Source organism: Thamnophis elegans, chromosome 3 (genome assembly GCF_009769535.1).
Source record: "Thamnophis elegans isolate rThaEle1 chromosome 3, rThaEle1.pri, whole genome shotgun sequence".
In the NCBI taxonomy this organism is placed as follows: Eukaryota; Metazoa; Chordata; class Lepidosauria; order Squamata; family Colubridae; genus Thamnophis; species Thamnophis elegans.
The window spans coordinates 35,056,346-35,082,229 of record NC_045543.1 but is presented as its reverse complement, the minus strand read 5'-3'; the positions used below and the strand labels follow the sequence as shown (position 1 = coordinate 35,082,229).

The 25,884-nt window shown below is 42.0% G+C and overlaps 1 protein-coding gene across 1 annotated transcript in view; it reads right to left on the bottom strand.

The window, feature by feature from the left end:
- IQCA1 (IQ motif containing with AAA domain 1) overlaps window positions 1-25,884 on the bottom strand; it is a 156,617-nt gene that overhangs the window by 105,493 nt on the left and 25,240 nt on the right. The window contains exons 3-7 of the mRNA XM_032213062.1: window positions 23,445-23,564; window positions 21,694-21,885; window positions 16,408-16,479; window positions 10,166-10,371; window positions 1,483-1,567 (exon numbers count right to left, since the gene is read on the bottom strand). Coding sequence (XP_032068953.1) covers window positions 1,483-1,567; window positions 10,166-10,371; window positions 16,408-16,479; window positions 21,694-21,885; window positions 23,445-23,564 — 675 coding nt within the window. The remainder of the gene's footprint in view (window positions 1-1,482; window positions 1,568-10,165; window positions 10,372-16,407; window positions 16,480-21,693; window positions 21,886-23,444; window positions 23,565-25,884) is intronic.

Here is a 25,884-nt window from a genome sequence, read left to right as displayed (position 1 = left end):
AAATGTATGCAAAGCTCACTATCACCTTTTAGAGTGACGGAAATTGCTATAATTAATGAACTAGTTATCTATATTTACTTTTTTACTTTTACCTTTATTTGTATGCCGCCCTTTTCCCTGAAGGGACTCAGGGCGGCTCACAATTCAAAAGGGAGGGGGGAAACAACAAACAGTGAACAATACAGCATATTAAAAGAGAAAAAACCCAACAATCACACCATTCGAGTGGGGCTATAATCTTAGCCCCAGGCCAGCCGGGACAGCCAGATCTTTACGGCAGCGCGGAAGGATTGGAGGGTGGTGAGGGTCCGAATCTCCACGGGGAGTTCGTTCCAAAGGGACGGAGCAGCCACCGAGAAGGCCCTCCTCCGGGTAGTTGCCAGTTTGCACTGGCTAGAAGATGGAATTCGGAGGAGGCCTAATCGATGCGATCGAATCGGTCTGGTGGAGGTGATTGGCAGTAGGCGGTCTCTCAAGTACCCAGGCCCACTACCATGAAGGGCTTTATAGGTGATAAGTAGCACCTTGAAGCGCACCCGGAGATCAACAGGTAGCCAGCGCAGCTCGCGGAGGATAGGTATTACGTGGGTGAACCGAGGTGCACCCACTATCGCTCGCGCGGCCGCGTTCTGGACTAGCTGGAGTCGCCGAATGCTCTTCAAGGGCAGCCCCATGTAGAGCACATTGCAATATTCCAGCCTAGAGGTCACAAGGGCACGAGTGACTGTTGTGAGGGCCTCCCGGTTCAGGTAGGGACGCAACTGGTGTACCAGGCGAACCTGGGCAAATGCCCCCCTGGTCACAGCTGACAAATGATGTTCGAAGGTCAGCTGTGGGTCCAGGAGGACTCCCAAGTTGCCAACCCTGTCTGAGGGGCGTATAATTTGACCCCCCAGCCTGAGAGATGGAGTACTTGGCCAATTCTTGGGAGGGAAACACAACAGCCACTCGGTCTTTTCTGGATTGAGGACAAGCTTGTTGACCCCCATCCAGTCTTTAACAGCATCCAGCCCCTGGCTCATCACATCCATCGCTTCGTTGAGTTGGCACGGGGCGGACAGATACAATTGAGTATCGTCCGCATATTGATGGTACTTTATCCCGTGCCGTCGAATGATCTCACCCAGCGGTTTCATGTAGATGTTGAAAAGAAGGGGGGACAGGACCGAACCCTGAGGCACCCCACACGTTAGGGGCCTAGGGGTCGATCTCTGCTCCCCAACAATATCAGGTCATTTTGTTTTTTATTTATTAAATATCAATTTATTTATCAAATTTATTTGTTCCTATCTTGTAATTCTCTTCTATAAGTAGAATTCATTATTATAACATTCAATGTATAACAAGCAATTAATGCACTATAACATTGAACTAAAGGAAATCAGTAGCAATTTCCTTCAGGATGCCTAAGTCATGAATCACTTATTTGTGTTTTAAAAGGACAGTAAATACCATATACATTTATACTGAAATAAACTCTACCTCTTCTGGAGTTTTTTCTGAGAAAAGAACTGCTGAGCCACCTTGTTCTTCATCAGGATAATCAGGAAATTTTCCTGTAATGTGCCTGTTTGAATAGGATAAAATATAAAATTAAATTTACTTGATAACTAATAGAAGAGGATATTTGTAGGTCAGGGTTGGACTGTGGGGTCTCCAGTGCTCTCTGAGCTTTGTTTTCCTGTAGATGTTTCATCACCAAACTAGGTAATATCATCAGTAAGATGAGGTTTGATCTCATTTTATATACCAGTGGTTTCCTCTAGTGGGAGTGGTATTAGAGGTTCCTTGACCGGGATATTATTTACTGTCAGCTTGTTTGGCAGTTTCTTCATTGGGGTATTTTATTTATTTATTTATTTATTTATTTGTATGTTTATTGAATTTTTATTGCTGCTTATTAGCCCATGGCGACTCAAGGAGGTTTGCAGAATATAAAACCACATTTAAAACAATAAAAACTAACAAGAATCAAATAAATTAATATAGTACTGTGATGATGAAACTATGGCACACATACCCAAAGTAGCACGTAAAGCCATGTTGCCTGGCATGCGCAGCCTTGCCTGTTTGGCATCCAGGTTTCTAGCGCGCATGGGCACGTGATGATCAGCTTTCCTTTGCACACACAGCAGTGCTGAAAACCTATGTGCACATGCGCACCAGCCAGCTGATTGTCGGGTGTGCATGCACGACCAAACTCGGAAGTGTGGTGTTTGTGGAGTGTGATCCTTTTGTATGCATGGCAGTGCTGAAAATCTGTCTCACCTGATCATCAGGTGCGCATGTGTGCTAGATCCTGTAAGTTTGACTTTGCCAGAGCGCAGCCCCAATGAGCATGCATGTGAGATTTCCATGCGACCTTTTCAGCACTCAGTGCCAAAAAGATTTGCCATCACTGATATAGTACAATATAACAAAATCACACCACCACCCCATCCCGGTGACAGAAGATCACGCAAGACATTTAATGGGTCCCATTCTGGTCTTGGTTCCCCAGACCCGCTGGCAGAGCCAAATCTTCAGCGCCTTCTGGAAGAGTATTACAATGGGGGCCATTCTAATCTCTGGGGGAATGATGTTGCAGAGAGAGGGAACCACCACGGAAGTCCTTTTTCTGGGTCCCACCAGGTGCATATGCCTCGGGGATATGCACCTGGTGGGACATATCCCTGAGACAACATTCTCTGCCTCCCTGCTCTGATAGGTCGGGTGGATATGACTGGCAAGAGACAGTCCCTCAGATAACCTGGTCCCAAGCCATGAAGGGCTTTAAAGGCAGGGGTGAAATCCTATTGGTTCGGACCAGTTCAGGAGACTACACTATATGTTGTAGACCAGTTCAGGAGAATCAGTAGCAGACATTGGGCCTGGGTCGCCGAACCGGTTGGAGACCTTTGGCTGGCCATGCTCCCGAACCAGTCCCTTGGTCACTGCTCGCTTGCCCCGCCCCACCCAGTCTCTGCTTTCCACCATCCCAGCCTACCTCCCGTACTCCTTTCCCTTCCCTGCATCCCACAGCCCTGCCATGCTTGCCTGCCTTCCATGCAACCTTCCAGGTGTCCCCATGGCCAGCTTGCAAAGGCAGGCAAGCAAAAGGCCACATGGGAAGTAAACAAGCATGCTAGCTCCCTTCCCCATGGCCAGCAGGTCATGACATGCTTGCCTGCCTTCCACATGACCTTCTGCTTGCCTGCCTTCGCAAGCTGGCCAGCAGCGGTGGCAGCAATGGGGGTGAAGCTTGCTTGGGCTCTCCACCATCCCAGAACTGCGCCGTGCCAGGGAGTTCTCCTGCGCAGATGCACCTGGCAGCAACAGAGCACACCCTGAGAGAAAGAGAGAGAACGAAAAGAAAACAGCCAGACAAAGAAAGAGAAAGAAAGAGGAATGGAGAGAGAGAGGGACAAGAAAAAAGAGGAAGGGGGAGAGAGACAAGAAAAAAAGAAAAAGAGAAATAAAGAGGAAGAATGAGGAAGGGAGAAAGAGGGGGACAAGAAAGAAAGAAGGGAGACAAAGAAAGAGAAAGAGGAAGGGTGGGAGACAAAGAAAAAGAGGAAGAAAGAGGAAGAGGAGACAAAGAAAGAAAGAGAGGGGGAAGGAAAGAAGAGCGAGAAGATAGAGAGACAAAGAAAGAAAAAGAGAAAGAAAGAGGAAGGGAGAGAGAGACAAGAAAGAAAGAAAGAAAGAAAGAAAGAAAGAAAGAAAGAAAGAAAGAAAGAAAGAAAGAGAACTTATGACCACAATTGAGCCCAAAATTTTGGTTGCTAAGTAAGAGTGTTGTTAAGTGAGTTTCACCACATTTTACAAGTTGGCTACGCCTACCTGGTCACATGCTCACCAAGCCATGCCCACCAAACAACACCTACAGAACCGGTAGGAAACATTTTTGGATTTCACCACTGTTTAAAGGTGATGACCAGCACCTTGAATTACACCTGGAAGCAAATCGGTATTGTTTGCTTCTTGATTGTTGGTCTAATGTTAATCTTGGCGTTAATCTCTGTTCAACTGGGTGCTGATTGCTGGTGAGGAAGTTTTCCATTTTGGTTTTTTGATTGGTATGTAGATGTTTATGTGCCTGTGGATGGCCAATCTGTATGAGTGCCAGGCTTCCAGGAATTCTCTTAGCATTTTTGGACTTGACTTGGTCCAGGATGCTCTCAGTTTCCCAGTTGAAACCATGGTTAAGTTTTTCCATGTTGTGAAATTAAGGAATTTTCATCATTTCTTCTGACTGCTAATTGGTGTTCATGGATGTGCTCTGCTAGTCTTCTGCCTACATAATGGTTGCTGCAGTCATTATGTAGTTGCTGCTATATAATGGTTGCTGCAGTCGTTACACTCTAAGTTGTAGATGCTTCCTGTTTTCTCTTCTGGGATTGTTGAGTCTTTTGATCTGCTCAAAAAATATAGGATAATTCCTAAACAACATCTAAGACCATTCTCACCAACCCTGGCAGGGCAAGCCATTAGTATATAAAATGAGAGGAAACACCAAACCCTACTAGCACTGATAATGTTACCAAGTTTGGTAATGAAACAGCTGCAAGAAATCAACCAAGCTCAGACCCCACATTTAACAACCTAAAACATTTTAAAATACTACATATTAATTTACATAATATTTGTCACATATACTATTGATAGAATAACACGGGGATGGAATCAGATAACTGAAGATGCAGTCTAATAACACAGAGCTATTATGCAAAGATTCAAATCCTCAAGTAGGTTTTCTTCTGACTAGTAGTAATTGATTTTAGATTCTTTTTTTAAAAAATCATTTATTTTCCATTTTAAAAAACAGAAACAATTCATCTCCGTTTGAGCAGTGTGTTATCTGGGTACAAATATTTCCGTGCAACATCCTTCCACAAATTATATACATTGAACAATTATACCATTTGTAAATCTTCATTTCCTTCATAACATATCTTCTAATAAAAATGCAATAATTTTAAACATAATTATTCTCATCATACTCCTGTTACCGGTTGCCATGTTATTCTTATCTCTATCATAATGTAACTTCTATTCTTCTTGTCTTCTTCCTTTATTTCCAATTTCCTTTTTTATTCTCTAACCATTGGTAAAAAGCTTCCTATATCATATAATAATCAGTTTGTTCCCTCTCTTTAATTGCTAGTGTTAATCTATTCATTTCTGCACATTCTAATATTTTCCTAATCATCTTCTCTTCAGTAAGAATCTCTTCACTTTTCCAATATTGTGCAAATACAATTCTAGCTGCTATTAATACATGAATAATTAAATATATATTTTCTTTGTTATAAGTTTCAGGCAAGATTCCCAACAAAAATATTTCTTGTTTAAAATCATTATGTTGTTTTAGCATCTCTTCCAACCATATCTTTATTTTTGTCCAATACTTCTTTGCTTCTCCACATGTCCACCACATATGATAATAAGATCCAGGTATTTGGTGGCACTTCCAACATCTAGCTGATTTATCTTTAAACATCTTTGCCAATTTCGCCGGTGGGAGATGCCATCTACAAGACATCTTATATAAATTTTCTTCATATGCAGTTGACATCGTTACTTTATAATTCCTATCCCACAGCAATTTTGGAACTGGGGCTGCTGCCACAGCTAACACATTCAGCTTCTCCTCTGGGAAAGTCTGTTTGCAGCTTTGCATTCTCAGCGTTATTGGACAATTCAATCTGACCGGTGATTGTGAGGTTTGGAGTGAAAAGACCACAGAGACTTGAGTAGCCATGGTTTCTTTTTCTTCAGCCACATATTGCAGAGAGTCAGGACTCCTGTTGCTCAGGGCCTTACCACTAATTCCCCCATTACTTGAAAGGAGGCTTAATTTCTATCATGGCTGATCCATTTTGGACAGCAGTTCAGGGGCAGAGGTTTCCCCAGGATCACAGGCCGTTCTGGGGCCCTCCACTGCTAGAGTAGCCAGATCTACCACCAGGAGTTCATCATGGACCAGCAAGTCCGTGACTCGTGCTCCCTCTACTATAGTTAACAAAGATTCTAGGGCCAAACAAAAGCCTTCAGGAAAGCACTCCTCTAAGTTCATCAGAGGTGCACGAGATCAAGATTCTCCACCGGCTCTAGCATTGGAGACCCTATCTTCCCATTCTCCACCTGCCTCTCCTCCATTCCTGCAGGCCACTCAGGGCTGATCCCCTGATGTTGTTTCCTGGGGATTATTAGCGGAAGAGGTTGGCCTGGGCCCTGGTTCCCCATCAAGTCTTTCAAGAGTAGGCCCATTGTTAGATACCGAACCAGAACTCTCAGTTCCTGTGACTTCCCTTAACTCCACAGCGGTGAGGCTCTGCCCTGTGGAAAATCAGGTCCTTGTCCTACTTAGAGATTCGCCGCCTCATTTCTGCAGCACATTTCTGCACAGGGGGTGGAATCTGAATTACAATGCAGGGGACAGGCCCCCAGGTCATGGTCCTTGACCAGACCATTATCAGTTCCTCAATAGACCTCTTCACCAGCTCATTATCTGCACAGTGAAAACTCACTAGCTGCAGAGGAGGATCTAGGCTGTGTTGGCTGGGGGATTCTGGGAGTTGAGGTCCACAGGACTTAAGGTCGTCAAAGTTGAGAAACACTGATCTAGGGGATCAGGAGTTCTCAGATGATGAAGGCTGGGTCCCTGACAAACCAGCATTCTCGGGTCTATTTCACCCTCATCTGTTTAAGTCATTACTTTATAAGGCCAAAGCCACTGCCAACATGGGGCTGGGCATCTCTAACCCTGCAAGGTCAGTGGTAGAATTAGACTCCACGGAACGCCTTTTCGCAGGGCAGGTTCCAGAGCAAGAGGCTGTTCCAATGCCTCTGATGTCATTCAAAGACAGCGGGCCCAACCCAGCTCAGTGCCTCCTCCAGGTAATAATGATAGGAAGTTTTATAGTGCTAGTACAGAATTTGAAGCATTATTACAGCTTCCTCCAGTGGATCCACCAGTATCAGCCCTAGCTTCCCCAGCTATCGTGCCTTCCAATGTGTCAGATGGTTTAAAGGCGGAGGACCGCAAAGCTGAGATGACTCTTTGCAGGATGCATCAGGTGGCCGCCTGGGCGCTGAGGGTATCTACTGCGGCGTCCTTTTTTAATAGGACTTCTCTGGTCTGGCTCAGACAATTGCAGGCCAGAATTGCTCTGGAGGTTCTCCGGCTATTATTAACAAACTGGTGGCGGCTATCAAATTTTTCTCGGACACTACGCTCAACGTTGCTAAGTTTGCGTCTAGGGTGCTAGCTTCCAACATTACATCCAGTCGTCTCCTGTGGCTATGCCACTGGTAGGGTGACCTACATTCCAAGTGGCGTCTCGCTTTCGCTCCATTTAAGGGCGGGCCTCTCTTTGGAGAAGCTCTTGACCCTATACTGGTAGAAAATAGGGACAAAAGTAAGGTGCTTCCCCTTGCTCACAGGCGGGTGGATCACAGGACGCAACTCTATTTCAGACGCCCGTCCTTTCGGCCGGCTGACCAGGGATTTGGAGCTCCACAATATTCGTAATACTCCTCCCAGTACCATCGGTCATACAATCAGGAATCCGACAGATACCAGGACAGGTTTCAGAATAGGTCAGGGTTTCGTGATAGAGGCAGGAGGTTGTTGCAGCAACAACCTCCTGCGAAGCAGCCCTTTCGAGGCTCAAGCAACTGACCGTTTTGCAGATACAAGTGGTTCCCAAACACCGCATCCCATGGTAGACAACATACCCACTTCATAAGTCAATGGGAAGCATCCACCACATATGCTTGGGTATTGTAGACGGTGAGGCTGGGCCTCACTCTAGAATTCCTTTCCACCTCCACCCATCCCCCGAGACATTTCATCAGGGTCCCGTTCCCAGATGTCAAATAAAAAAGAATCTCATGAACACCGAGATCCAGCACCTGCTTGACATATTGGCCATAGAGCCAGTTCCATCGGGACACGAGGGCAGGGGATTTTATTCAATCCTATTCTTAGTGCCCAAGAGCTCAGGAGGCTGGCGAGCTATTTTAGACTTGAAAAAGTCTAAACACTTCAAGATGCAGTACCTCAAATCCATCTTGGGCTGCATACATCAGGGAAGGCTTATCTTCACGTGCCCATATGTCCAGCTCACAGGAAGTTCCTGAGGTTCCAATTTGCAGACTGGCATTACCAGTACAGAGCGCTACCGTTCGGTTTGTCCTCTGCACCCAGCTGCTGGCAGTATCAGAGTTGGGGGCCCTCTTGGTACACCAAGATCTCTGCATTTTTCATACGGACAGAGTTGTTTTATATTTGGATCCAGCATTCCCACCCAAAATCAACTCATGGTTTCACAGGGCCCACAAGATTGTTCTCCCCAATTTCTGTCCGTGACCACAACATCCTCGCGAAAGAAGTTGGCACCACATAGATGTGAGAAGGGCCCTATGCCAATATGTCAAGGAACAGCAGCTTTCAGGAAGACAGAATCATTATTCATCTCCTTTCAACCAGCAACCACGGGTGTGAAGGTGACATCTAACACTGTGGGGCGTTGGTTGAGGGCGTGTATCTCTCAAGCCTATGAGATCCAGGCCAGCCCAGTGCCCAGACGGATTACGGCCCATTCCACGTGAAATGCAGCTATCACCGCTGCCTGGGCCACACAAGCTTCGATTGAAGAGATATGCAGGGCGGCGACTTAGTCATCACCATCACCCTTCATCAAACATTACAAACTGGACGTATATGCCTCCACTGAGGCTCCTTTGGGTGATTTGTACTGCAGAGGGTCATCAATGTTCCTGAGACCACGGACCATTCCAGTACCCGTCCTTAGATCCATATGCTTGGGCATGTCCCATGTTTGGATTCTCCAAGTGGCGCGCAGGAGAAAGACCATTGGCTTACCTGAATGGTTGTTCTATGTGTGCCGTGGGAGAATCCAACCCCACCCTTGGGCAGTCTCAGTCCGGGGTCTTGGGGAATAACTTACCTTTCCAGTTGTATTTTTCAGAACTTACCTTATTTCCATTTATCTGATCGGCTGTGCCTTCATACAAAACTGGGCTCTACCAACTAGAGGGGGTGTGGACAAGACTTTTTTAAACTCAGTCTCAAGGCTAATGGCCAAAAGTTAAACTCATGCTTGGGTTCTCCCGTGGTGCACATAGAATGACCAAGTTTGTAGGCTTTATTGTTCTAGAGATTTCATGACGTGCATGAGAGGCATTTCACTTATATATATATAGATTGAAGAGTACTGGGCCTAAGACAGAAGCATGTGGCACCCCACTGCTTACTTTCCTCCATGTAGATGTAATACCATTAAGGACGATTCATTGAGTACATTTTGTCAGTCAGTTACAAATCCATCTGGTGGTGATGCTGTCTATCCCACTATTTTCCTAACTTAGCAAGAAGTAGGTTGTTTTTTTTTCTAACATTTTTCTAAAATTTCAAGATACAGGGTGTAGTCTACTTTGTCAAATGCCTTAGTATATTCTACATATACTACGTCCACAGTATTTCGCTGGTCAACTGATTTAGTCACTTTGTCAAAGAATGAAATAAGATTGGTTTGGCATGATCTGTTTTTAACAAACCCGTGCTGGCTTCTAGTTATAGCTTTATTTGTTTCTAGGTATTCAAATATTTATTTTTCAAATTTTTTTCCCCCAGTATCTTCCCAGGTATTGATGTTAGACTGATTAGTCTGTAGTTTCCTGGGTCTATTTTTGTTCCTTTTTAATTAAACACAATTCCCTGAAAATATTCTGAAATTATTGTTTAGTCAGTTCTAGCTATAATGTAAGCTAATCTACAAATTAATATTTGTTGGTAAATATTAGTATCAATGACAATTATCAATATACTGAAGGAAACAGATTACTACATTGACTTCATTACAGAGAGTTTTGTGCAAGATAGCTCTATGTATAAGTAAAAAAACCTGTTATACATTTCTGCATAAGAATTCCAATAATATATGATATTGTACTCTAAATCCATGAATCTGTGCTAACAGTGATGAGAAATGATGATTCAACTTGTGATTTCGATAATTTTTTTGGTTTGTTTAAAACTGTTTTCTGTACTGAAGCAGCCTTGATTCCAACCATCTTAAAGAAATGTTTACAAACTCTTATGGTCATTGTGATTAGAGATAAGGAGAGGTTAGGGAAAGAAAGAATGGTATCTCACCGGCATTCAATAAACCACTGGCGGATCTGGTCTTGGAGGGTTTCTTTGATGTCTGGTCCTTCAATTTCTTTCACTCGCTCTTTGATGCTTACTAGAGCTTTCTGGAAGTCTGATTCATATTTCTCCTGAATTTCACATCTTAAAGTATCAACCTTCTGGGCACGTAATAACGAAGCACTAGGTCTCTGGAAATGGGGTGGTGGGATCTAAAAACAGATGTTGCATATATTGTATTTCCAGTTTTATTAACACAGTTATTCTATTATTAACACCAGAGGAACTAATTCTGCTTTGTTGATGCTATATCCAGCCTGAAGTGGATATAGCAACTGACTTTACTGTGGCCATTTAAGTGCCCTGATCAGGATAATAGATGACAAATACTTAGAAGATTGCTGTTTTTATTTCTCCTATTCCACTTCTTACTTTACCTTCAGTGTTTCAATTCAGAATGATTTCATATTCTACATTAGTTTCTCACTATTAAATTCTATATATTAAGATTCTGTACATGATACTGAAAACTCATACAGTATACTGCAGGTAACAGAACTCAAACCAAAGATAGTTACTATGATATATAGTAGAATTATTTTATTACCATAGCAATAGCATTTAGACATATACCACTTTATAGTGCTTTATAACACTATCTAAGTGGTTTATAGAGTCAACATAGAACCCCCAACAATCTGGCTTCTCATTTTACCGACCATGGAATAATGGAAGGCTGAGTCAACCTTGAGCCGGTCAGAATTGAACTCCTGGCAGTGAGCAATGTTAGCCTGCAATATTGCATTCTAATCACTGTGCCGTCATGTCTCCTTATAAATCATTTTGATTTAAATCTGCCTTTCTGTTCATATGGCATTCATAAATCAATAGTAGAATATATGTTTGCACACAAAGAATCATATATTCAATAAGTAGTATCTACTTTAAGGCTAGGAAATATCTTTATCTGAGACTTTAATATATTGTTGTCAGTTAAGGCAGACAGCCTCATATAGCTGATTCTATGTAAAACAGCTTCATATGCTCAGCAGACATAAACCAAGTAATTTATACATTCATCATCTTTATTTTCCTCCTTTTCCATATTAAGTCATTTAATAGACAATTCTCATACAAAAAAGAGGATTCAACCACCAGTACATTTTATCTATATCCTTGAATCATGCTGATCTTTTATAACTGATCCCACCAGGATGGTTGGAACAAAATGTGTACCTTCCAAAGGTAATTTATAAATCAGGCACAGTATTATCTTTCCCTTTCTGATAATTTCAATGTCACTGTGGCAAGTCTGGGTTTATTTCAATGGAAGCCTCGTAATTTCTAATTTTGTTATGTGTATCTGCCACCTCTAACACAAAATTTCTGATATTTCTTATAAAAACTCACCTTTCTTATATTGAAACTATTTTAGAGATTAGATTTAATAATCTGTCCATCCAGCAAAATTTGGAGGAGAGACCCTGCTGAAGTTCCCATTTCCAAGAGATTCCATTTACAGAGATCCTATAGAAGGGCCTTCTCTTATGGAATAAATTGCCTCCTTCTTTTCTAGTAGCTTCCATGAAGAAGTAAAAACATAGCTCTGAGAGAACATTTGGGAGATATTAGGTGTTGATAAACTATTCAAATTAGTCAGTTTTATTTTAATGTATACTATAAAAGCTTCTTCTTCCTAGAGTTATTTCCACATTATGGCAGGGACCGCTTGTTGTTTGGCAGGGACCGCTTGTCTTTGCAGTCATCTCCATCAGGGGTGATGGTCACATATTTCCTGTTCTCCTTCCACTTTTTCTACAGGGTTGCTGGCCATCAGGGTCTAGATGCATGGTTGTTCTTGCTACCGAGTCTTCTTTACTGTGTACAATGTGCCCGTGCCATCTAAGTCTTCCAATGTATATTATAGAGTTGAGAGTGGAGGTTGATTCATTGAGCTTGTGGGATGGTTTCCAAACGTTTTGTTACCAGGCTAAGTAACATTTTCAGCAGAGTTTATGGGATGTTTGTCTTGGTGTTCTTCTGCTTATAAAGGCTCTGTGTGGTAAGTTTTGTGATGGGGAGGTCACATCAGGTGAGAGGCTTGTGCTGGATCAGGTAAAAGCCTTGTAATGATGATGGGGAGGTCATGTCAGGTGAAGGTCACTGGGAGGTGAAGTGCTGGTTGCATGAATTGGTTGAGGGTCAGTGCTGTTGCTGGTTGACTCTTACAATTGAATTCTGAGGAGTTCATAGGCTGATTATGTGTCTGTTGATGGAACTGTCTGTGAAATGCCAAGTTTCAATGAACTCATGCACGTAGCAGGTGATAGCATGGCCAATGATTCTAGTATTGTTCTAATTAAATTGATGCTGCTCTGTGTCAGTGTAGGTAGAGATTAGGGATTTGGGATCCTAGCATTTGACTGCCAGCTGGCGTTCATGTATTCTGGTTTGTAATCAACGTGATATTTGTCCCACATAGAATTGGTTGCAATTGCTACAATTAATTTTGTAAATTACATTGTTTCTTTTATTCTTCTGTAGCTTGTCCTTGGTTCTGGATAATTCCTTGAGGAATGTGGCTGTGGGTTTCTGGGCTATTACTATTCCTAGGGATTGGAGAATTCTGGCTGTCATTTCTGACATCCCTTTTGTGTGGTGGTTGGCTGTGTGGTGCATTGTGATGTTGGTACTTTGTCTGAATACAATGTTTTTTGGATAGCCATTGCATAGAAAGGTGTCAAGCAAACATCTCTCTTCTACTTTTCTTAATGCTGTGGTGCTGCATTAATTAAGAGTCTGAGTTTCTTCTGAGGGTTTTTGCTAGTTTGTACACTAACATACAAATTAGCAAAAACCCTGTAGAGGAAACTTAGACACCTAGTCAACAACTCAACCTAATCAATAAATTCCCCAGAACAATTTCTCCAACTCATCAAGCACGTAAGGAAGAAATCGTGGTCTCCTTCAATGCCACTACACTCTTCAGCTCAATTGACATTGATCTGGCTAAACAAGCCATACTCCATCTACTCACTGAACACCATACCCATAAAGATGACACTGCCACAGAACACCCCATGTCCATAGAAACCATTATGAAACTTCTGGATCTATGCCTCTCAATACATACTTCAATGGGAAAATCTATAAGCAAGTTCATGGCACCCCGTGGGGTCACCCATATCAGGCCTAATAACAGAAGCAAAAACTCAAAGCCCTATCCACCATCTAACTAAAATTCTGGACACGCTACATCAATGACATTTTCCTCATCATCAAATGGTCCCAAGTGAAAGAAACATACCACCTACTCAACAACATATTCCTCGGGATCAAATTCATACCTGATGAGGAAATGGACAAAAGATTCCCATTCTGCGACATTGACATAAGGACTCTAGACAACAGAGAACTGGAAACCTGTGTCTACCACAAACCTACCCATACAGACCAGATCCTCAGCTTCACAAGCAACCTCTCCACTGCACACAAAAGAAGCTACACCCAGACCCTTTATAGAAGGGCCAGGAAACACTGCAACACCACAGCATTAAGAGAAGCAGAAGAGAAATGGAGTTAGGGGTTTTATTACTATTTTCTTGTCCATTTTGACTTGTATTCCTAAAATTTGACTTTCATTCCTAATCTTGTGTTGTCCTTCCCTCACACACCATGGGTGCAAGGCATCTTTATTAAGGCTTCCAAGCCTGAATTGGTATTCCACAGATGGCAACAGCTCAACCTCAATGAGTTCCACACACTACTCAAATGAAGCCAACACTAGTCTTCAAGGCAAAGGCAAATCCACAGGTAGAGGCAAGGCAAGGGAAACAGCTGAAAACACACCATCCAAAGTTCAAGGCAAGAACACACAGCAAGAAAACAAACAGGTTGTTCCCAACATCATCTCCTGCTGTGCTAAATAGCCAACTTCTGGTGCAGCCCATCAAGAAGCATGAGGCTGCCTCCTCATGAGTAATCTGGCTGACCTTCGCTGCTCCTGTTTTTTCTCATTGACCAACTCCCCTCTTGATGTTCCTGGAACTGCATAATCTTCCTCCGAGCTGACATGTGGAGAGATATCTGCAGAAGCATCTGATGGGAGTCATCACAAATCTGTCACAGTACTATTTTTGTTAGGTTGGGCTATATTTTCATTTTGTGTAAAGACAAATACAAAGAATGAATGAAGTAGTTCCCCTTTCGCTGCCCATTACCTCCACGCCATCTTTTCTCTTCAGTAGACTGATTGTTTCCTTGACTTTCATCTAATTTTTATATGTTGAAAGAAACTTGAAACAAACTTTTTACATTATTTTTGACATTGATTCTTGGTTTTTTTTTCTCAGTGGTATTGTGCTAGACTGGGCATAGACACCTTTTATCATTTCATCCATATTAGTAAGAATTAAGTGAAGTATAGCTGACTCTCTAGTTCTCTCCTCTACTTTTTGGATGATAAAATTTTCCGCTAGGTTCACCAGGAACCTGTTTGATTTTCCACTTGGTGCAGTTTGTCTCCCAGTTGATGGCAAGTTAGTTAGTCCCTATTACTATCGTAGTGCTTTTCCTGCGCACTTTAGCTAGCTGATTAGCAAAATTTTATCTATTTACTCTGATTTGGGGGTCTATAATATACACCTATGGCAATATCATTCTTTTTTCCTTTTATATAAACCAAAATGCATTGAAGAAGGTTTTCGTTCTATAGAGGTGTAGTTAATATCTCATATATAATACAACTCCACTCCTCTTTTATTTATAGTTGTAGTTACATTAAGTAACTAACAAAGATTTAACAAAGCAATGCTGATTATTATATTTCTTTATTTAAGATCATCACACTTTCTAGGGTTGAGGATGAAAAAAATCAAACATCATGCACACAAACTACTCCTGCATGCTGATAGAAAATATTTATATACAGTTGACCATCCTCTGCTCTCCTTTCAACTACCTTTTAGTAGTAGAAGCAGTATGTCTTTTAAATCCATCTCCTTTTAGCCTCCTGTATTTTTTTTTCGGGTTAGGGGGCATTATTTAAAATGTTGACAGCATGTCATGGTGTTATGCAGATTGACAGGTGTGGTTCAATAAAATAAAAGACAGAGTCCAGATAGTCCAGGTGTGTGCATTGATAAGCCAATGTGCTTTTTCAGCTGAATAAAGATGGGTCTTTCATAAGAAGGAATGTTGAACGCAGTGTGAGGCAGATATTTTATACATTTCTTTGCTTGCACTTAACTAAGTACTTGACTAATAGCGCTTGACTTTTTTATATTTCTATACCTTATCTGTTGTGTGTCAGCTTCCTCTTATGTAACTACATAAGAGGAAGCTGGCAAAAAAAAGGTAAGTTATAGAAATATAGAAATTATAAAAATAGTCAAGCACGCCTTCTGCAGTTCTGATCACATGCCTGTGGTTTCCATAGGGACTTTCCATGACTTCAAAGGACTACTGAGGCCTGAACTTTAGCCTCACATCTTAACATAAGAGTAATCTTCAAATTTATTAGATTCCTGATAAACAACGGGCTTTTTCATAAAATGGCTGCCTTGGTAGATGCAATATCTGCTTAGCAGAAGGCAAATAGAATTGCTTCTCCTTACCCTTTCTAATTCCCATATAAATGCCCTACAGCATTTGTCTGTGTATTTATTTCGTTAATATTCTATGTTTTGTTTAAGGTAGTCTACATTATACTTTCTCCTCCCAGTTTCCCTCACAATATTCCTATAAAGTAGATTTTGGTTGAGACAGCACAATTGGCGCAGTGTCACAAAGTTAATCCCTGAAGCTAAGAATACACAAGAGTTTGGGTCTTCCTACTCCTACTCTAGCACCTTCACCACGAGAACATACTGTCTTTTTTCCTAGGTGGTTGAGCACATTTGAAATAAAATGTTGTCAGCCAACATTTATGACTTTTAAGGAAGCCTACGTAGATTTACATGGAGATGATTTATTATATAAATAAGGACACTTGATATGTCAGGATTTTTTTTTTAAGACAGATGGGCCAAGAACCTTGCCAAATCCATTACTGTCACTCTGTTTTCTGGCTCTCACTCTTATTTGATTCAGATGCAGAAATTTCCAGTATCAATATGTTGTCTTTTTTGGCATAAAGATTTGTTCTTAACAACTGTATTGCATAGTATACCTTTTCAATATTCATTTTATATTAATCAAAATAATTAAATTTAATTATTATTCAAATAAAAAGACATTTAAAGATTTACCATGCCTAGAAATACCATTTCTTCTTCTCTAATTTTCAAAGTTTTCTTCCACTGGGTGTGTCCACGCCAAATCTGTATTATAAAATCAAAAGGTATTTAATTGTCCGTCTTACAGTTTCTTTTACTACAACAAGAGAAAAAATAAACAAGAAATTGAAAGTATTGTATAAATTGGGTAAACGGAATAGGACAGTAGTGGGTTTCGGCTCCCGTTGCAACCGGTATGCTGCAACGGGAGCTGGGCGTGCACCACGGGCATGCACTCTGCATTCACATGCGCACCCACCGCCTGCGCCACTCCAGCTGCTCGGCGGAGTGTTGCGCAGGCGCTGTACAATGCACATGCGTGCGCAGATGGCCCGTTTCCTTCAAATACAGGTAAGGAACAAGGGCGGGTGGGCCCTCCAAAGCACCATTCCGGTCCCGTGGCGGCTGCTTCCGGCAGGCACCAGTATGCGCGTACCAGGCATACAGCCTGCAACCCACCACTGGAATAGGACTAATATCCCTCTTTCCTTCTCAGTATATGGTATAAAATAATTTGGAGGCTATCCTAAGTTGATTCTTTTGACATTTGTAGACTTACTTTTATACAATGCATATTATAGCATTTCTATTTCCTTTCATACAATTTTAGACATAATACACCCAAATCGAACACAATAGGAAACAAACTGCTTCTATAAAAAATAAGCCTAAATATGTATCTAAAGAACAAGACCAATGGAAATATGTCACTGTTATAAGAAAACAACCAAGACTACTATTCATTGGAGTGGGCTAGAGTAAATAGCAATAAACAATTTCCTACAATTAATAACTTTATTTTGGATTTGCTATTGTATTCAATGTCAAAGAAAGAAAAAGAAAGAGGGAAAGGGAAGGAAAGAAAGAAATGAAGGAAGAAGAGGAAAGGAAAAGAAAACTAGAGAAAAACAGAAATGAGAGAGAGGGAGAGAAGAGCGAGAGACCCTATTCCCACAGAAAACACTGAGCCATGAAACCTGGGTAGGCATGTCGGGGGGGGGTGTCATGTAACTGTGGGAGTGATGTTGAGTTGGCCACACCCACCCAGGTTTTGTGGCTCTTGTGGCTCTTATTTTTATTCCAAACAATACTGATAAAACAGGAGAAAGTATTTCAAAAAACTAAATAAAATAATAAGAAAATATATTTGGCAAGGAAAGAAAGTGAAAATTAATATAAGAATGTTACAAGATTCAAGGATTAGAGGTGGATTTGGTGTATTGAATTGGGAATTATATTATCAAGCAGCAGCCTTAACGTGGATAAAATAATGGATATTATTAAGAAATGCAAGGTTATTAGCCTTAGAGGGACACAATATGCAATTGGGTTGGCACGCATTTTTATGGTATGGGAAAAATAGAACACATGGTTATTTTCAGAGACACTATGTAAGAAATGGTTTATATGCAGTATGGGGAAAAGTAAAAGAAAAACACTATATGGAAGTACCAATGTGGCTTTCAATCATAGAAGCTTTGACACATCCGAATATTAGTAGTACGAAAAAGGTTATTAGGTACAAAGATATACTAACAGCACAGGGAGAACTAAAACAAAAGAAAGAATTAGAAGAAAAAGGGATTGATATAGGATGGTTTAAACAAATGCAAATACAAACAAGGTATGAGAAAGACATTAAAGAGTATAGCTTTAGCATGGAAGATTCAGAATTAGATAGGAATGGATTCATGGGAATGGATGAAAAAATGATTTAAAAATTGTACATTTATTTACTTAGAATAAATTTAGAAGAAGAGGTTAAAGAAACAATAAGATGGGCAAAAAACTTTAGATATACAATAGAACTAGAAAAATGGCAACAACTATGGGAAAGGAATATGACAGCATACAAAGAGAATTTATATAAAATGTTTTAGAGATGGCACATGACACCGGAAAGAGTAGCAAAAATGTTTAAGGATAAATCAGCTAAATGTTGGAAATGTCACCAATTGCCAGGAACATATTGGTTTGGTTTGGTTTGGTTTGGTTTATTGGATTTATATGCCGACCTTCTCCCAAGGACTCAGGGTGGCATACAACATTAGAAAAAACCACACATATTAAAAAAGTTAAAAAAATTTAAATAGAATATCCCAAACAAACCCAATTAGGATTAACAATGACATTTTTTAAAAAAAAATGATTAAAATTAACAATGATCAATAATTTATTTTGTTTTGTTCAGGCCAGGCTGGCTTGCTGGAAAAGCCAGCCTTTTAGGACCGGAGGTCGGGGATTATATGAAGCTCCGGGGGCAGCTCATTCCAGAGGGAAGGCCCTCCCATAGAGAAGGCTCTCCCCGTGGGGGTCGCTAGCTGACACTGTCTGGCCGACGCCACCCTGAGGAGGCCAACTCTGTGGGATCGCACTGGACGGTGGGAGGCTACCAGTGGCAGTAGGTGGTCTCACAGGTATCCTGAGCCTAAGCCATGGAGCGCTTTAAAGGTTATAATTAGTACCTTGAATCGCACCTGGAAGACAACCGGCAACCAGTGCAGGCCGCCTAAAAGGGGTGTAATATGGGAGCACCTAGGTGCCCCCATGATAACCCACGCAGCCGCATTCTGAACCAATTGAAGCCTCTGGGTGCTCTTCAAGGACAGCCCCATGTAGAGAGCGTTACATTAGTCCAGGCGAGAAAGGACGAGGGCATGAGTGACTGTGCACAGAGCATCCCGATCCAGGAAGGAGTGCAACTGATGTACCAGGTGAACCTGGTAAAAGGTCCCCCTGGTCACGGCCGTCAGGTGTTCTTCTAAACTAAGCCGCGTATCCAGGAGGATGCCCAGATTGCGGCCTTTCTGAGGGGGCTAAAATTTCTCTCCCTATCATCAAAGATGGAACAAGATGCACAAATCGGGATGACGGAAACCACAGCCACTCAGTCTTGGAGGGATTGAGCTTGAGCCTGTTCCTCCCCATCCAGATCCGCACAGCCTCCAGGCATCGGGACACCATGTCAAGGGCATCGTTTGGATGGTTTGGGGTAGAGATGAAAAGTTGGGTATCATCAGCATATTGATGATACTGTACCCCAAAACCACGGATGATCTCACCCAGTAGCTTCATATATATGTTGAACAGGAGGGGTGAGAGAACCGACCCCTGGGGCACCCCACAAGTGACGTACCTCGGGGTCGATCCCTGCCCTCCAGTCAACACAAACTGCGACAGATTTGACAGGTAGGAGGAGAATTACCATAAAACGGTGCCCCCCACTCCCAACCCCCCAAGTCATTGCAGTAGGATACCATGGTCGATGGTATCGAAAGCCGCTGAGAGGTCTAATAGGACCAGGACAGAGGAGTAGCCCCTGTCTTGGGCCCGCCAGAGATCATCGACCAACGCGACCAATGCTGTCTCCGTGCTGTATCCAGGCCTGAAACCCGACTGAAATGGATCCAGGTAGACAGCTTCATCCAGGTACTGGGGAAGCTGACGTGCTACCGCACTCTCAACAACCTTCACTACAAAGTGAAGGTTGGAGACCGGATGATAGTTGGCTAAGGAAGCTGGGTCCAGGGAAGGCTTCTTAAGGAGGGGCCTCACCACCGCCTCCTTCAAAGCGGTGGGAAAGAACCCCTCTCTCAATGAAGCGTTGGTAATCGCCTGGAGCCAACCTCATGTCACCTCCCGGGAAGCCGAGACTAACCAAGAGCCACACAGGTCCAGCACACAAGTGGCAGCACTGAGTCTCCCCATAATCCTGTCCATGCCCTTGGGGGTCACAGGGTCAAACTCATCCCAGATAGTCTCCACAAGATTCATCCCCGTCGACTCACCTGAATCTACCCAGTCAGAGTCCAAGCCTGTCCGGATCTGAGTAATTTTATCCTGCAGATACTGAACAAATTCTTCAGCGCTACCCTGCAAGGGGTCTTTCCCAGTTCCTTGGTTAAGTAAGGAGCAGGTCACCCTAAACAGAGCAGCTGGGCAGTTATCTGCGGATGCGATAAGAGCGAAAAAATGTTGCAGCTTTGCCGCTTTTATCGCCACTAAGTAGGATTTAATATAAATTCTTACCAGTGTTCGATCAGATTCGGACCGGCTGGCCCTCCAACCACGCTCTAGGCGTCTTTTCTGGCGTTTCATCTCCCAGAGCTCCTCGGTAAACCAGGGAGCTACCCGGGATCGACACCGGATCAGAGGCCGCATATTATCATATGTGGTGGACAGGTAGAGATGGAAAAAGCTATTTGGTTAAAATACAATCATGGTTAGAGAAAATGATACATCAGCCCATAGAATTTAAGCCAGAGATATTCTTATTGGGTATTCTACCAGAAAAATATACTAAAGAAGACTCATATCTGATTGTACAAATAATAACAGCAGCTAGAATTCTATTTGCACAAAACTGGAAAGCAGACAAAATCCCATCGGAAGAAGAGGTAATAAAGAAGATATTAGATTGTGCAGAAATGAATAGTTGACACTGAGAATAAAGGGCAAAGAGGAATCAGTGTACTATAGGACATGGGGGCAATTTTATGATTGGCTTGAAAGAAGATACAAATAGAAAGAGAAAGGAACAAAGCACAAAACAAATAACTCAGATGACCCATTATTAAATCAGGGGAAGGGGAAATAAAATATGAAAATGTAAATATACAGGCGGAAAAATGATACAAATTGACAAATGTTAAATAATAATTATAAGAATGTATATTTAAGAATGAATTTGAAAGGAAAATAATTTTTTTTTAAAAAAAAGACTATTGAAATGGATGCTCAGTACCCTTTTTATTGGTAATAGTACTTCAGTTTGGAAAAGATAACTTAAAGTTTCCAATTACTTAGAGCAAGGGTCCCCAACTCCCAGTCCATGGCCCATTGGGACAAGGGCTACACAAGTGATGGGTGAGCACATGAAGCTTCATTTGTGCATGCACGGGATTAGATTGAGAGTGTGAACCTGTCTTCCACCACCACCACCAGTCTGTGCAGCCAAAAAGGTTGGGGACCACTGACATAGAGGATTAAAGACCTGACATTATACCTTAAGAACAAAATGCTTAAAATATTACAATGAAATACAATCATCCTTTCCTGAAACTGTTGTACCATATTTTATACACATATGTATGAGAAGTAAATATGTATTTGTTTTTTTTTCTTTTTTGTTAAATTAAATGAAGGCAAACAATAATATAAAAATAGGTATGAACATTCTCCATTGATAGCACATTCAAAAGAAATTGAATAAAAAGCCACTTTTCAATGGAACATATTTCTAAAAGTATGTATGTTTACCCTTTGAATACACATTGCAGCAGTTTCAACATCTGGACCTTTTGTACCCTGAAGCCTGGCTAATCGTTCTCTCTTTTCTTCAAGAAAGATTTGCTTCATGAATGTAGCCCTGAGTCGGCCCTGTCGAGCTCGCTCAGCTATTTGAATTACTCTAACAGCTTCTTCTAAAAGCATGACCTTCACAGGTTTTTTCTGCAATATAAAAAGGAAGTTTAAGAGAAAACTCAATTGTTATTTCAGGTAAGCACACCACATCAGTCCTGTTGACAGGTATCATTTTGACCCCAGAATAATTCCAAATTACCTCTCCCTACTTTGTGGGGGGTAAATGGGTCTAGAATGCTTTTTTATATTCTCAATGTTCTGTCCTTAAAGGAATACATTGACTGAGCTCTTGTATGGCTATCCAATTTGAACAACATGATTCCGGATGGTATATAGTGGACCAAAGAACAAAGAAACCAAAACTAAAGTAAATAATACCAGCTAAAACCAAATATAACAATTATTTGGCAACTGGTAACTAAAATGTATTAGGCCCTTTGCAGACAAAGTTATTTAACATCCTGATTTGAATGACTGAGGAAAAAAGGCATGTTTTTAAAAAAAGGCCCGCATAGGACCAGCTATATGTCAGATTATTCCAAAGGGCTATCACAGCAAAGACCGTTGCCTCCAAAGTCCCATAAGATTACAAAACAAAAACATTTCCATAAACTTGTGCTTCTGTCTCACTTTTTACATGTCAAGAGAAACATAAAAGTTGTATGGAGTGAGAATCTTTTACTTGGAGTACAGGTAGGAAAAGAAGTGAAAGGATCAAGAATGTATGGTTACTGAACACAGAAACGAGTGATTGGTATGAACAAAGTATACTGAAATGATTTGGTTATATAGAAATAATGAGGATTAGACTGGAAATAAACATGAAAGTGGAATGAGTGGGTTCACAGGAAGACCAACCAATTTATGATTGAATGGAGCTCCCATCAAAGAAAAAGTTGAGACGTTTAAAGAACAAAAGACACTATTGAAAGCTTTGTACGGGTATGGACATGTGTATCCATATATTCATTAAGGAAAGAATTTCTGCCTAGTCCCATAATTATGATCATCATGATGTATTATCTTTAATTAAGTCGTTATGATATTCAGCCTCCCCCACCACCAAGCAAAGAGATTATAAAGTGTATTGTCACATAACTGCATTGCTTAGCAGTCAATTCCAGCAGTTCTCATTGCAACATTTAAGTGAGAAACAGCTGTCTGGGGAGTGGGAGCTGCAATGCAGCTGGATGCTGCAGTATGAATGCAGGTGGATGGCATGAGTGAGTGGGGATGGGCCCTATAGTATGGGTGGGCAGGTGGTGTGGAGTGGTGGGCACTGTGGTCCATGTGTGGCGAAGAAGGCAACAGCCTGCCTTTTGGGATCTGCACTTGATCTGCTGCCTGGGGGCTCCCTGGGAGAAAAAACAGAGGAGCAATTTGTGACTTGTTCTACTGGCTTCCCCATTGACTTTGCTTGAGAAAAACTGGCAAGGAAGTTGCTGCAATTGTCGTAAGTTCAAGCCAGTTGCAAAGTGCCAAAATTGCAATCATGTGACTACCAAGTCATTGTGATGGTTACAACTTTGAGTATTGCTCATTAAGTCCCCATGTTCATCATGACTGTGAGTCTGAATGGTCACTGAACAAGTGGTTGCTAATGAGGATTACCTGTATCCCTCAATTTATTATATAGATATACTTACGGGTTCATCTTCATACATTCCGGCATCCAACATGATCTGAGAAAGGATCCTCTCTCTCTCTTTTAATGCTTTAAGTTTCTCCTTGATAAAGTACCTTGGGATAGGGATTTCAATGTTATCCTGTTGAAGAGAAACATATATGTTTACAAACTGTGTTGGTTATGCATATAGTAACTTCCTTCATTCCTACCTTATAAACAAAGAGCTCAGTGTTTGGATTAGTATTGCTAAAACTAATTTGTCATTGCTAAATGAGTCTTCTATTATTCTTTCTATTATTATACTACCATATGTTTTATTCTATAATTGTTTGGGAATATATAATAACATACAGCCCTGGGAAAAATATATGTCAAAGTACAGGGCTACAAGGGGGGAGATAACAGAGGCAGTGACAGGGGAGAGGGGTCAAAATGGGAACCTGTGTGTGTGTGTGTGTGTGTGTGTGTGCGCGCGCGCATAGGGTTCTCCCCCCTTCAATCCCCGCATTGTGACATTGGTGGGGGTTGGGGGAATGGGAGAGATAAGAGAAGCTGGGAGGGAGCTTCTTGCAGCCTTCCACAGGGCTGAGGACGGGAGCTGGGGGAGCAGGGCTTGATGCAATTGGTGGCAGGATGGAAGCGATGTGCAGTGTATAGTCCCTTGAGCATACTCCATTGAAGCAGTAATAGGTGAAAAAAAAGAAACAAGCACTACAAAAAAAGGAAAAAGGAAGGAGATGGGAATGAGAAGCAGCGAAGGAGAGAAGGAAGGAAGGAAGGAAGGAACGAAGGAAGGAAGGAACGAAGGAAGATGGGAATGAGGAGGGGAGGGAGGGTGAAAGGAAAATGGGAATGAGAAGATAGGAATGTGGAAGGGGGAAGGTGGGAGGAAGGAAGATTATGAGAGGAAGGAGGGTCTGAGGGAAGTCCTGTCTTAGCACTTGGCCACCAGCTACTGCCCTTTTGCCATCCCTTTGCCCCCTCCTCTCCTAGTAGTCTCCCATCCTATAGCTGAGATTACAAAGCCGGGTCTCCTCACAAGGAGAGGGAGTAGGCCTCCCTTTGACCTACATACTTTGCCCTACTGCACACAACATGTACCACCTGGCCAAAGAAAGCAAGCACAGCAGCAGCGAGAAGAAGGTAAGCTCAGCCAGGCGCCCCCCTTGGACAAGTGGAGGTGGCCTGGGCTGTGAGGGCCCGGTGTCCTGGGAGCTCAAGGGCTGAACTGGGAGCTTGCCCTCCACTGCCCAGGACTCCAGCAATCCACACTGCTGTCCGGGGTCCTCCGTGTGGCCTGAGAGGAATTGCAAGGCTTCTCTGGTGGACAAGGGCTTATGCTCACCCTGATCTCACTTTCCTCTGCTGGAGACAATGGACAGGTGCCTCCCAATGCGAGAAACGAGCTGGCTGCCCCCATCCCAGTCATGCTCACCCAATCAACCATAACCCTCAAAAATCAACCACAATCCTGATGCAGCCTTCAATGAAATTGAGTTTGACACCCCTGTTCTATATCTATGCTCTATGTCCATGTTCATTCACAATCTTGGTGATCCATGAAGACTGAGGGGAGACACTGATGTACTGAAAAATTAGGAAGGAAAGGCTGAGACAATGATTAAGCAAGCGGAAAACAAAAAAAGGTGGCTAAAAATTGAAGGCAGTGTCAAAGTTAAACTGCAATGACAAGGAAGAGATATTAGAAGAACCCTTGGCAGGATGATTTAAAAAAGCAGGGACTACGCGTGGAGAACTGATGACAGCTGTGACTATGTTGATGTGTGAACAAAGGCACGCCTGTTAGTTTGGAGTCTGACTGTATGGCAGAAGAATTCAAAAGTTCATGGGCTCTAGGAAAATCATGGATTTGTCCCAGGTATCTCTGGGCTGACTCATGCAGGAAGCCACAATCTAAATCCAATTTTCATCTCTAAGCTGCTGAGTGGGAAGATGTTAGAACTATTCTGAGGGTCTAGCTCTTAAACCATATGGAATGCTTGCACAGCCATCTAGCTATGAATGTTTTATTTCATTCTAATTTCTCAAAATCTTTTTAGTGATCCCACCACCCAGAGATACAATCATATTTAGATTTCAAATGGCTAAACAAACATCTGCTGCAAAATTACTTCAAAATGAAGTAGCTTAAAACAGCTGTATCAGAACAGACCAACAATTGTTCTATTGTAAAGTGATGCAAAAGATGGAGAGAATATGCTTCCTCTGATAATTATTTTTCTATATACTAATATGTCTGTTTATATAATAGATACTAGTATATAATAGATACTAGAATACATACTCCATATATTAGATGTATATATTCTATACTACATACCAGAGTACATACCCTATATATACATTTAAAGGTAAAGGTTCCCTTTGCACATATGTGCTAGTCGTTCCCAACTCTAAGGGGCGGTGCTCATCTCCATTTCAAAGCCGAGGAGCCAGCA